A 13,312-nucleotide genomic window follows, 5' to 3' on the forward strand; every position below is an offset into this window, starting at 1 on the left:
TTTTCAGAAATGACCATGATATCCACTGATTTTCACCAGTAATGTGAATATATATGTATTATTTTCTTGTTTTCTGTTTGTTCTACTTTGTACTTATATTAACTGAGTATATATGTGTATTTTGACCACTGATTTTGACTTATGAATATATAGAACAGACTTGATTTACACATAGATATTGATTTTTTGATTATATTTTGTTGTTTTAAGTAGTGTTATAACTTGGCTATAGTATATATCAGAGGATCCATATGTTAATAGTTGAAGTCTGAAAGACCTCCAAAAGTGCTGATGAAGCATGAACTTTATATTACAATATGGTATATATACTACTGGTGTATATATATATACTATTTGAGGCTGTGTAGTTTACTTCTAAATATTGCAGCAAATCATTAAAAGAAAAGACTATCTCACCATTTCTCTTTTATTTTATTGATTTCATGGTACACACAACAAAGGTTTTCTTCCATAATTAATTCTACTGTAGTAAGGCTCGACACAAAAGGGTTACAAATATGTTCCTCAACTATACAAACGTGACACACTACATTTCCAGGCAGAAAAAAAGTGTGAAGGATTTCTGTTAATATAGTTGTAATAAAACCTAACAAACTATGAAAATAAGTTGTAAAAATTCAGATCATCATCCATCCTCATTTGGTTATGATTTGTGTAACCAAAGTCCTACTGATGGTCTGTGTCTTCTAAAACAGCCGGAAATACTGCTGTTTGGTTACCACAGAGGGGCTCTGGTCAGCCCCCCCTTCCAGCTGCGAGAATCTGCCACCTGCAACAGAGCGGGGCAGAGTGCAAACATGAAAATAAAGACATGCAGTAAGATACACAAAGACTGTGGAAACAATGTAGAGAGTTAAAGAATACATGAAAACATTTCTTGGAAGTGTTTCTGAGACTGTTGCAGCTAAATACTTAACTATGAGATCTGGAAAATTGCAATGGGCAGGGTTTGTTAATAACATTTATAAAACGTTTTTTACGATTAACAAATTTGATTTTTATTTTAACACAACACATAAAACATACCATTTGCAACATGAACATACCTCCCCCCCCCCTTTGTTATGATCACCCACCCAGACAAAAATCTAGAAAAGATGACACAGTAACCACCTTATTCAAAACCATACAACAAAATAATAACAAAATAGACAGACTATAAACCAAATAAACATATGTATAAATGACAACACCTTAAGCCCATCATACACGTCTCTCCATAGCACAAAGCTTCTTAGGACCCCTCCAGAAAGCTCAGGTACCTTCCCCACTTGTATAGACATCCTATCAGCCAAAGCGTTTATATGACATCTTTTCAAATGCTGCCACCCTAGCCATCTCACAAGTCCACTCCTGGATTGACGGCACCCCTTCATTCCTCCATCCTCTTAAAAGAATCTGTCTGGCTATCATTAAACTAGCCTGGACCCAGCTTTTTGTGTACTTATCTATTCCGCATAGGATTGACCAATCTTCCAGAACAAATAATCATGGGCTGAATGGAACCTGTGTCCCTGCAATCTGACATAGGTTATGATGTGTCCCGGTCCAAAATTCCTGGAACTTATCACAGGACCATAGGACATGAAGTAATTGGCCTTCCTATGTCTTACATTTCCAACAATTTGGTGTGTCTTTCAAACCAAGTCTTAACAATCTGGAGGGAGTCCAATAGAAGCATTGCATAATCTTGAACTGAATGAGGCGCACCCTCACATCGCTTGACATAGTTTTAATATTCCTACAGATTCTGATGTTTTATTATGTTTGATCACAATGACCCACCTGCATTCTCTTATGAAGAAACCTCAACTTTTGGTTGAGACATTCAATCTCCTGAGACAAGACAGAGAAGCCATGGTCAGGTGGATGTAGAGATGCATATGAATGTAAAATACCTCTGATTGTAGTTGAATCATAACACACGCTGTCCCATTTATATTGTCACATTTTCACAAATAAAATCAAACAACATTTCCCATTAGTAAGTGGCCAGCGTTACTCTCATAAGCATCGCTGTAAGGGTTATGTTAGTCTATATCCTTGACGTTCCACTTCCGGGATTGCTCTAGTGCCGCAGGAAATTCCACCGGATGCATGTATTTTCCGTTTCCTTCCGCTTCAATCTCCAGTGGATTTATGAGGACTACTGTTAACTGCTCCTCAGATCTCTGCATGGTAAATTGAGACAGCTAGCTAGACAATCTGTCCAATCTGAGTTTTCTCTCGCAGCGGTTCTGTGTGGAGCTTAGCGCTGCCCAAGACGATTGTGATTGGTTTAAAGAAATGCCAATAAACTAGAGCACGTTTTTCTCCCATCTCGGAATGCTGTGTGGACTAGCCAGACCGTCCTCCGCTACGCAGCGTGTGGATGGTCTGGCAAAACGAGACTAGCATTGTGTTAAAGGTGGAGTAGGTAAGACTTATAAAACTAACTTTCTGTCATATTTGCTGAAACTGACCCTAAGTTCGAGTAGAACTACATGAAGCAGGTAATTTAAAAAAAATCCAGCTCCTCTGGCACCACCTACAGCCTGTAGTGCGATTTGCAAAAATCCACAGCTCCCTGTTCAGATGCACCAATCAGGACCAGGGGTGGTGTCTAACTGCGTGTCAATACAGTTAGACTTTTAGACAGTTAGACTGAATGTGTGACGCAGTCGTCACACATTCATTCTCCCTTGTGGGGGGAGGGGCTTAGGAGTACGTTTTGGGCTTTAGCAGAAAGGGGGGAGGGACTGAGAAGTTGTTGATGTTCAAATTTTTTGGCCTGGATCCTGGATCTTCGCAATCCTACCTACAGCACCTTTAACTGCTTAGATGGTTAAAGCGCCTGTCTAGTAAACAGGAGATCCTGGGTTCGAATCCCAGCGGTGCCTTTTCACTGTGGAAGCTGACCAGGCCTACTTAACCTATACTCCGCAGTTCAAGTCAAGGAAAAACGGCTGATGACCTTGTGAATAATTATAATATGTGGTGATGGCTCAGTGGATATGACACATGCCTTTGGTGCGGGAGACCCGGGTTCGATTCCCACTGTGATACATCAACCAATGTGTCCCTGAGCAAGACACTTAACCCATAGTTGCTCCAGAGGCGTGCAACCTCTGACATATATATAGCAATTGTAAGTCGCTTTGGATAAAAGCCTCAGCTAAATGACGTGTAATGTAATAACTGTTGTAGACGGCCCAGAGAAAAGTTCAAATACCTGGCTTAGTTTTTCGTTGCGCCTGAGTTTAATTTGAGGCAGAAGCTCCTCCAGTCTCTGAATCTGTAATAAAACATGGAATCTACAGTATATTCATGTTTTGGCAGGTGATACAGCTTTATGATCTAGACAAAAGTAAAATGGCATGAAAACACTGCACTATTATTCATTCGATGAAAGAGTCTAAACCTTTGACAAGAACATTCATACTGTACCATTACCAAACCATTATTGTATAGTATTAGTGCTATGTGGTTACTGTGTCTTACCCTCCTGTCAATAGTCTGTAGCCTGGTCTTCATGCTCTTGTTGAGCACAGTCATGGGAATGGTTCTGGGCTTAGGACACACTGGGAACAGAAATATTACAAACATTATAGACATTAAAAACTTACCTTTTCTTCAGGCTGAATTTGTGTTTCACTTTTGTAAGAAATAGATATGGCTAATAACTGATTCAGGCACAAGTTAATTAGAACTATTACATTTCTGCAGCACACAAAGGAGAATACAGTATCAACAATTCCAGATCCCCATGAACATTTTATGAGGACAGATGTGTAGTTAGCCATGCAGGAACTATGATTAGTGATATTTTAAGTGTTTATTAATATACAGTATTTGTCAACAATTAGAACTTCTCCTATGAGGACATATGTTATATTATTACAACTGTGTTTCAATTATATTGTCATTCATTATCTGTTTTTAAACCAGCATCCACTGGACCCACAGTTTAAGAAAACACTGTCAAAGAGAACAAAAGGTGAGTCTGCTCTTACCATGCTGAAAGATCTTGGCTACCTCAAGCACATATGGCCTGTAGTGAAAAGCATGTCACCAGTTGACATTAATTAGTGCTTAATAAATGCAATATGTACTGAATTATAGGACTAATTGTCTCCATTCAAAGACTCCTTACATGTGCTTGCTGTTAGCAGGGATTGAGCTGTTCAGAGGGATCAGGCAGCCATGGTGGTTCCTTATCTGCAAACAGATCAAAGCACAAGTGATCATTTGACAATTTCAGCTACAACCAAAAACTGTTTTTTCTCTTTTTTTTTTTATTCTGCAGACATACAAATTTCCCATTAAAGATTCAGAAACAAGGCTGCATCTCTAATAAGAAGGCGAAAGAATCGTACCTTGAATATGACATCGGAAGTGTTTAGCCCAAAGGTAGTGGTGATAATCTGAAAAGAGATAAAATATCAATATATATCAAAATATATCAATAATAATATATACTACATAAAAGAAATGAGCCAGAGTTTCAGTTTTTGTTGTTGATTTTTTAAAATAATTTATCTTTGTTAAATTTTAATATTTATATTAAATAGGTGAACGAGAACATACTATGCAGGTACAATAACAAAAGCAACAGGTGAACCCCTTGCACACCTGTATGATCATGGTGACCTCAGCAGCTGGAGGAATGGACACTTCACGAAGAGCCACCACTCTGTCATCTGCAACAGATACATGAGATTATGCTACCGCTTTTTAATATGTCACTATTTAAAAAGTGTTTATATGTTGTTTTTACATTCATCTGCTGTAAGAGGAACGTTTCTCTGTGCTCACCTTAAATTTTCTGTTTCAAATGTGAACACAAGAACATGATTTTGTGACATCACAACTATTGTAAGCAAATCACACTCCAGTACACAAGTGTGATGTGGAAACTTCAAACCTGAGTACACATATACAAATAATGGACTTTACAGTGAACTATATTTTGTGTCCAGTATTTAAACTTTTGAAATAAAAAAAGAATTGCATCTTCATAAATTCTGGATTTTTCAATGAGAGAGAAGGAGTTAATGCAATTTTAAGAATTTTTCAACATATCAGTCACATATTATTATTCAGAACAGAGTATGTTTATGTATCAAACACACTTAGATCTTGATTGATACTTAATGGATTATAACCCTTTATCAATCCCTCATCAACATTTGCATGCTGAAGATTTAGTCAGGTTTTTTTTGGATCACTTATTAGAAAATGAGAAACTCATGACCCTGTATTCATTTCTTTAGCTGCAGACTTGAGCATTTATTATTGACTTGTCTCACCCGCCAGAGATTTCACGTGGCAATTATATGCTCTTATTAATAGTTTATTATAAGCATTACTACATTATTTATAAAACGCCATTACCACCACACACACACACATCAGATGATATGGAACCGGCAGGAATCATGTACTAGTTCAATCGTTTAATAGTAATCATAAATAGGCTTTTCATTCCCTCTTTGAATCACTTTACTGAAGATAAGATGAAGGGCTGCAGCCAAGCTGATAACACTCAACAGTCAAATACAGCTGCTCTCGTCTTAGACCATTTATGGATATAAACGTCACTAGCTATACATTTGCTGAAGTTTAAAGGAAACATCTCATGTAGGCCTATGGATAACCTAAACCTATATGCTGGATGTCTGTGACAAAAACATAAGCGCTCTTCTAATCTCCATTTAGTCTTTAATGGGTTAAAGAGGCCGGTTGCCATGGACACAGACTCACAGACCGAGGACATCCGTGGCTGAAAAACAATAAATCACTGCTCGTAAAGTCGAAAAACTTAGAGAAACCTACGAACCGTTTTTATCAAGTCGTCTCAGAGCGATCCAGGCCTTTGATCCACGTGGTGATTTATCAAAACTGGCGTTAGACATTTTAATTATCCGAACAGCAGCACGAGACACAAGGGTAGCCTACCTGCGACATCCGGTCTGACTGGGACTTTCAAAATAATTATTTCTAAATCCACTTTGCACTCCAATGTGTAGGCTATGACGTGTCTAGCCAGCGAGAAATAAAGTAAAATAATGTGAAATGACTTGGGTACCCAAGACAGATCAGTTTGGAGAAGTGTAACGTAATTTAAGTTAACAAATAGTTAAAACAGGGGATTTTAGGGGCTCTATTAGTTGTCTGAGTTTATAGATGTATGTATCCCAGTTCCATATAGCCTGTGTCCACACAGGTGGAGCTACACAATAAGTGACCTGTACTTAGATGCATGTAATAATATATTCTATTCTTTGCTCAGTGTTGTTTCGTTAGTGTACTGCTGCTGTGACATGTGAAATTCTGTCTGTCTATCTATCTATCTATCTATCTATCTATCAACAAAGATTATCACCTCTGCAAAACGTGCTGCTAAATGAAAAAACATTTGAGGGCGAGAAACAAAACACACTTTTTTAAATATGTGTTAAACATTTCTATATTCCTCTAACCCTGTCTGGTGTCTGGACCAGAGGACATGTGACACACAAAATGGGGAGGGTTTCCAAACACAGATCCAGAGGCTTAGGTGGAGTGTTCAGCTGTTTTGTCGACTTCTAAATTCACTCAACACATCCTCACATTGCCTTGGTTCCTTAAACACTGCTCTATTTTTAGCCTATGTGCACCATCAATAAGATGCTATACACGAGAAGGCCCACATTTCACGATATCAAGTTGGCCGTCTTCATTGTGGCGGGATAGATTGGGGGCCTTCAGGTCTGTTTGAGTGCACTCTTCAAAGGGGTATGACATCATGTTTTGAAATTAGCATTTAGCAATAAGCAAAAAGCATAGTCAAAGCCCGTCTACATATTAGAAATTCTTTGGCGTAGTGTACTTAAATTGACTCTTTCCCACTCAAATGTCTAAGTAAGCGGCTACAGTAAAAGCTTTGTAATGAATGGGTTGCAGGAGATCTGTAAAATGAGAATGGTTCGCTTCTGCAGGCCACCGTTCCCTTCTCGGTGACGACAAGTTGTTTTTTTTGTGCCCCAAGAGATTATCCTGTCAAGTTTCACTCGACTTAGGAGTGCTCAGTGGCACATGGAGCTGTCTATCAAACTGAGGCATACACAATGCTGGGCAGTGCTGGCTTTGTTCTGTCTGGCAGTCTTGCTGTTTTACTGTAATGCAAATAAAAACCTCAGCCCAACATTTTTTTGAGTTGGAGGAGCTAGAGGAATAATATCGGAATTGCATGGCTGCTGTGTTACTTTGAATGTTTTCTATGGGGTGTTTTTATCGAGAGCTTAGCAATCATGGGTCGCAAACCACTTTATACTCTGATGTCAGGAAATGACCTCACACAGGAATGCCAATCAAGTGTTATTTAAGAGAGGATTTGTGTGTCTTCATATTGTTGAATCTTTTGTGACCTTTCAACTGCAGCAGTGGTGGATACTCCCTGTGGAGATCCATGGACTTTGAAATGTCTAACCCAAGGTGTAGGACACTGACAGATATGGGTCAGAATTGCAAAGAGCATGTGATTAAACTGCAATAACGTGATTAGTATAATGATAAGAAAACTCTACTTCTGTCTTGGATCAGTCATTTTAAATCTCTGTTCGAACAACCTTCACTTACTGAGATGCTTTCAAGTAATTTGCGCTAGGCTTGTCTCTCACTCATTCATGCACATTGGAAAACAATCAAACAACTACGCTAAGCATACTGTTTACATTTTGATTGTTTTTGATTGTTCCATTGATGCTGGACATGAGTTGTCTTACACCATTAAAACTGAAGCTATCTTTGCCCTCATACTGACAGAAGGCTATTTTGGAGGTTAGTATGTGGGGAGAGATATGTCAGCTGTTCAGCCCTATGCTCCATCAAAGAAAGAAAAAAAGAGAAAGCGCTATAGGCTCTCTGCTTTGGGGACAGGGACGCAGCTTGCAAACCTGGGCATGCTTTCCTTTGGCTAAACGTTTGTTGTTAATCTTAAAGGCTTTGTGTGAAACAAGACAAGACTCAGACAGATCTGTTGCCATGGTGGATGTGTCTGTCCTCTTTTTTCAGGTGAAGGTAATTTAGTTTTTTGTCACTGGTGCCACAAGAGGACATGCAAGGATTTATTCTTTCCAGAAAACTCCAGTCTAAGTTGAAGGTTGGTGCATCGCTGCAGGTGATCTGACATGTTCTTGTGTTATTTTGGTAGTTTTTCTTGGTATTATCTATTTGCTTGTGTACTTTGATGGAAAATGAATGAATTAAAGTTAAATCATATACTGCACAGTTGTATTATAAGATACGCAAGTTTCACAAAAGGTCAAAGTCTTTCACTCTGAGCTGTTTTGAGTTTTGCTCAACTCATCATTTTTATTTTCATGGTATTTTTTCAGCTTACATGCCATGTTAGAGAAGATCTCAATGGCTATCATAACTGATTAGGCCTGTAGAGGTAATCTAGATAATGGCTGGCAGATTCAGTGCCATTCTGTGACGCATTACTGTAATGTGATTTTAGCTGGTAGGTAATGAGAAATAATAACCCTCCTCTTGGAGTACTTTGAAAACATCATAATGATAGTGGGAGGAACCAACCTCCCAAAAGTGTCATGATCTCACATATATCAATCAGTTTAGTGATTGGCAGTTCTCGTTTGGCCTCTTGTTTGTTTTTTAAAGCTTCCCCTTCTTCTCAGTTCAGTGCATGAAGCCTGATGGAGGTGGCATCACAGCTGAGGTTATATTGGTAGTGCTGAGCTCAGCCAAGTGAGGTGACAGAGATTACTCTGCTCTTCAGTACTGAGGAGGAATGGCATGCTATCGCAGGGATTAACCGTTTCAGAGTGATGCCATGTGAATCCATTTTGACATGCCAATGTTGCCATTTTGGAAGTGATGGTTTTATATCATTATTGGCCTGAGAAGAATTTGTTTGGCATGTAAAATGTAAAATTTTGTCTAAAACAACATGATGCATTTATGGCTGATCCGATTATTCGTTTTTCTTCTAAGCCGTTACCTGATATATATTTTCATCATATTATAGTTGTAGTCCTTCTGTGATCACTGTGGCAACAAGCAAACAAGATTCTCCAATCACACTGAGAGAAGAGCAGGAGGGGGCATGGGAGACAATATACCTGGAGGAATTGTAGCTGCTGCAAGTAAGTTCTCTTTCCCACACAAAGTGGTCAATTTCAGTGTAGTAGCACATGAGCATTTGAGTCTCTAATGCTGCGTGTTTGTGTGCCAGAGAACCGTCTGCAGGTGGTGAAGGGCTTGGAAGATGTGGAGGTGTCTGAGTGTGAGAGCTGCTCCTTTGAAGTGAAACTCAACCTGGCCTATATCGAGGGTGTGTGGACCAGAGATGGGATGCAGCTTAAGTCAAAGCCCAACTGGCGCATCAGCACACATGGGAAGAAACACTCCCTCGTACTGAACAGGGTGGCTTTGGGAGATGCAGGCCTGTTCTCTTTTCAGGCCAATGGCATTCAGACCTCATGCAGACTCAGTGTCACAGGTAAGGTGGCTAAATAGACTGTCCATGTCAAATTTAAGTCAAAGACAAGACCTGACCAAGGCCTAAATGTAATTAAAATATGACCACACTCTTGTGTTACTACATCACGTGATAGCCTAATGTATACAATTACGAATGAGTAAATAAGTCATAATAAGAGGTCATATGTAAGAAAAAGAGAGGACCATGTACATTGTGGAATCTTAGTTTATCCAACTGGAAAAAATAATGCCTAAATGTTTTTAGCCATGTTAGTTACAGGGCTCCAGGGATGGTTACGTTGGTCAGTCAGTCAGCCCATGACCACTCAGGACTGAAATATCTCAACTACTGTAGGATGGATTGCCATCAAATCTTTTGCAGACATTCATGGTGTATCGAGGATGAAACCTTGTGACGTTTTTGATCCCCTGACTTTTCCTTAGCACCACTAGCAGGTTGACATTTTTTGGGTTGTATTGTCATATCTCAACTATTGTATGAATTGTTTTGAAGTCTTATACAAACATTCATGGTCCCCAGAGAATGAATTGTAATAACTTTGATCCCCTAAACTTTTACTTAGCACCATCATCAGATCAAAATTTCAATTTGTCCAATACATTGGTTTATACACCTGCAAAACTAATGTCATTCCCAGCTGTACATTGTGTTTGATGTTAATTAACAAATGTGAGCATGCTACTACGCTAAACCAAGATGGTGAACATGGTAAACATTATGCCTGCTAAACATCAACATATTAGCATTATCGTTGTAATCATTGCTATAAGAGCGATCTGACAAGCAGATTCATAAAGTTCTGTTGGTTGCTTTAACAACATTTACAGTAATGGTTTGGTTATCTTCTGCCAGCTAGGGACATCCACATAGTGAAAGAGCTCGAAAATGTTGACACAATGGAGCGTCAACCTGTGAATTTCCTGTGTGAGGTCAACCAGGTGGATTTGGATGGTCGGTGGTACAGAGATGACTGCCGAATCCGACCTGGGGACAACATCAAGATCAGATACCAGGGTGAGAGACCAACCACATGGGTATCACAGGCTTTATAGTACACTCAACTTTCCAAGCTAAGAAGCTGTGTTTGAGTTGTCATAGTGGTTGCACCGGGCAGTTCTTAGGTGTAAAGAAAATATAAAACCTGGTTAAATACAATACATAAAAAATTATAAAACATTTTCCTTTGATCTGATTGCAGGTAAAACTCACACCCTGTTCTTCAAGTCAGTCAGGCCAGAGCATGCTGGAGAGATCAGATTCACTGCAGAGCGTGTCTCATCCTATGCAACTCTCACAGTGAAAGGTGAGCCACCAGATTGTTTATGTCACGATTTAACATGGATTTATGGAGGGGATGATTTGTTCGCTTGTTACAGCCTGTTCCTCCCTTCTTCAGAGCTCCCAGTCCAAATAGTGCGTCCTCTGAGGGTCAAGATAGCCATGTATCGCCACCGGGGTCTGCTGGAGTGCCAGGTGTCACGGCCTAATGCTCAGGTCCGGTGGTACAAGAACAGGAAGGAGCTCCTGCCCAGTAAAAAATACCAACTGATCAGCCAAGATGTCTACAGGCAGCTGACCATCGACAACGTCTGCTCTTCAGATGAGGACACCTACACCTGTGATGCAGGAGATGACAACACCTCTTGTCAGCTTCTCGTGGAGGGTAAGCTGCCTGCTGTCACAGCAATCAAATCAAATAAGGTTTATGGCCTACTAATAGTACATGTATAAAAATAATAAAAAATACTTACTGTATCATGTGTAATGCCCATGTGCACATGCGTTTCTAATGTTTAAATTATACAATCAAGAGTGTTTTGTAATGTTATAAGTCAGGAGTTGTATTAGTAGTGGTAATGTGTATTATGGCTGTACATGCAGAGCAGGCTATCAGAATAGTGAGGGGGATGAGCTCAGTGGAGGTGATGGAGCCAGAGCCAGCGCTGTTCCAAGTGGAGACCAGCCTGAAATCAGGGAGGCCTCCCCGGTGGACCCTGAACGGTGAGGTGCTGGAGCCTAGCGCAGCAGTGAACATCGACAGGAAAGGCACCCTCCACAGCCTCTGTCTCACCTCCACAGAAAGCTCCATGTCGGGCCCCGTGCTCTTTGTAGCTGGCAAGAGTCGTTCCACTGCTCAGCTCACTGTCAAAGGTGAGTTGGCTGAACCTGGTCTGAGTAAGGAAGAGAGACCGTGAATAAAGCACTTTGAATTTGTCAATGAGATCTGCATTCCTTTTGGATGAAATGATTACAGGAAAAATAAATTATAGAGCAAGCTAGCTAGGCTAATGAGGCTAATTTACGATTGATAATTACTGAAATAAGTCGATGACGTTCCACTTCCGGGATTGTTCAAGTGCCGCCGGATATTACGCCGGATGTCCCTCTTTTTAGGCCGGATGTCCCACACCTTCCACTTTCTTTGTGTTGGCATTCTAAACTCCTGTTGATTTATGAGGACTAATCGCTCCTCAGATCTCTGCACGGTGAATCCAGACAGCTAGCAGTTATCTACTATACTGTATTTGCAGGAGTGTCTCATTAAGCAGCTTTACATCTCTCCCTTCTAGAGCGACCTCTCCAGGTTGCCCACCACTTGGACGATGCAGAGGCGAAAGAGAACAGCTCTGTGACTCTGAGCTGTGCGTTTTCCCCGTCTCCCAGGGTGGTGCGGTGGTTTAAAGGTCGTACGGCTCTGAAGACCTCGAACAAGTACAGCATGAAAAGGGAAGGGAAGCGAGCACAGCTGACCATTCATGGCTTGACAGGGATGGATGCAGGACAGTACCGCTGCATGGCTGGGGGCTCCCAGAGCACAGCTCATGTTAAGGTTGAGGGTAGGTAAACATGGTTTTGGGAAGAAATTGAGGTGTGAGATAAAGTAATAACACTTTCTGTTTTGGAGATTTTTTTTAGTTTTGTATTACTTTACCTCTGTATGTTAGTTCAGTTGATGATTTAGTGTCATTTATTTCCCCCTTTTATTGAAGTGCGAACACTGAAGTTGGTCAAACACTTAGAGCCAGTGGAAATGGAGGAGGATGGCATGGCAACATTCTCCTGTGAGCTCAACTATGTGGTCGCCAACGTGGAGTGGCTCCTTAACAATGTTCGCCTCTATTGCAATGCCATCAACAGGATCCAGCACATGGGCACTATGCACAGCCTCACAATAAAGACGCTGCGACCACAGGAGAGCAGGGTCACATTCAAAGCCGGCCTTCTCTCTGAGACAACCACCTTAAAGGTCAAAGGTCAGCTTGGGGAATAACTGATATTGCAGCTGTAAGCAGTCCAAAATATTGCTGCCGCAAGGGGCTAAACACAGAGATACACACTGTGACGCGCTCAAGATTTTATTGCAATGATTTTTATTCTTCTTCTTCCACACGTAAAATACACTTAGCACTGCAGTTACCAAATGTAATTGTTACCTGGTGAGTAGAATAATTGCGTTAATGCAGCGTGATGCGTGATACGGTCAACAGAAAGTGTTCGCTCCCAGGCTCACCCCCTCTCTGTCAATGTCCAAAAAACCCAGGTGCACAGGTGAAGCAAACAAATAGAGTATCACTTCCGCTCAAACCGCGATGATAACGCCCACCACCTGCCATATCAGTGCACAACACAATAATCAACAAACAACACAAATGAGACCATAAACAACATCCAATATGTGGCTCCTACATTCCGGCCCCTAATTATTTTACCACAATAATTACACAACTACACATTATGTAGGAGGCCAACGATACACCTTTTTTTTAAGGATAAAAAACAGTCCATTTAAAAAAGTCCATTTAA

General features: G+C 40.4%; 2 protein-coding genes across 17 annotated transcripts in view; one reads left to right on the forward strand and one right to left on the reverse strand.

The window, feature by feature from the left end:
* Positions 1 to 451: 451 nt before the first annotated feature.
* si:zfos-1056e6.1 (uncharacterized protein LOC107988029 homolog) lies at positions 452 to 5,985 on the reverse strand. The gene is made up of 9 exons (XM_036007678.1): positions 5,840 to 5,985; positions 4,633 to 4,700; positions 4,377 to 4,424; positions 4,154 to 4,218; positions 4,014 to 4,051; positions 3,502 to 3,581; positions 3,233 to 3,295; positions 1,807 to 1,857; positions 452 to 790 (listed from the first exon to the last, which is right to left on the reverse strand). The coding sequence occupies exons 1-9, from the start codon at positions 5,913 to 5,915 to the stop codon at positions 737 to 739; spliced, it is 543 nt and encodes a 180-aa protein (XP_035863571.1). The 5' UTR covers positions 5,916 to 5,985; the 3' UTR covers positions 452 to 736.
* A 1,905-nt stretch (positions 5,986 to 7,890) lies between these two features.
* Positions 7,891 to 13,312, forward strand: part of obscna (obscurin, cytoskeletal calmodulin and titin-interacting RhoGEF a) — a 58,679-nt gene continuing 53,257 nt past the window's right edge. For 15 of the 16 annotated variants that reach the window (XM_036006987.1, XM_036006989.1, XM_036006988.1 and 12 more), the window contains exons 1-9: positions 7,891 to 8,143; positions 9,032 to 9,149; positions 9,239 to 9,505; positions 10,361 to 10,522; positions 10,707 to 10,811; positions 10,905 to 11,171; positions 11,390 to 11,659; positions 12,079 to 12,345; positions 12,499 to 12,762. In XM_036006987.1, coding sequence (XP_035862880.1) covers positions 9,110 to 9,149; positions 9,239 to 9,505; positions 10,361 to 10,522; positions 10,707 to 10,811; positions 10,905 to 11,171; positions 11,390 to 11,659; positions 12,079 to 12,345; positions 12,499 to 12,762 — 1,642 coding nt within the window. In that variant the 5' untranslated portion in view covers positions 7,891 to 8,143; positions 9,032 to 9,109. Of the gene's footprint in view, positions 8,144 to 9,031; positions 9,150 to 9,238; positions 9,506 to 10,360; positions 10,523 to 10,706; positions 10,812 to 10,904; positions 11,172 to 11,389; positions 11,660 to 12,078; positions 12,346 to 12,498; positions 12,763 to 13,312 lie in introns of those variants that run through there. The other variant, XM_036006997.1, reaches the window with a different exon arrangement.

This window comes from Sander lucioperca, chromosome 11 (assembly GCF_008315115.2).
Source record: "Sander lucioperca isolate FBNREF2018 chromosome 11, SLUC_FBN_1.2, whole genome shotgun sequence".
Lineage (NCBI taxonomy): Eukaryota > Metazoa > Chordata > Actinopteri > Perciformes > Percidae > Sander > Sander lucioperca.

What these genes read in the sequence shown, in the direction of transcription:
- si:zfos-1056e6.1 (XM_036007678.1), bottom strand. Translation starts at nt 5,915, where the DNA reads ATGTCTAACGCCAGTTTTGATAAATCACCACGTGGATCAAAGGCCTGG. An exon ending in CCTGCTAACAGCAAGCACAT is followed by an intron (nt 4,052 to 4,153) that starts GTAAGGAGTCTT and finishes TTTTCACTACAG; the next exon opens with GCCATATGTGCTTGAGGTAG. An exon ending in AGCCAAGATCTTTCAGCATG is followed by an intron (nt 3,582 to 4,013) that starts GTAAGAGCAGAC and finishes TTCTGTTCCCAG; the next exon opens with TGTGTCCTAAGCCCAGAACC.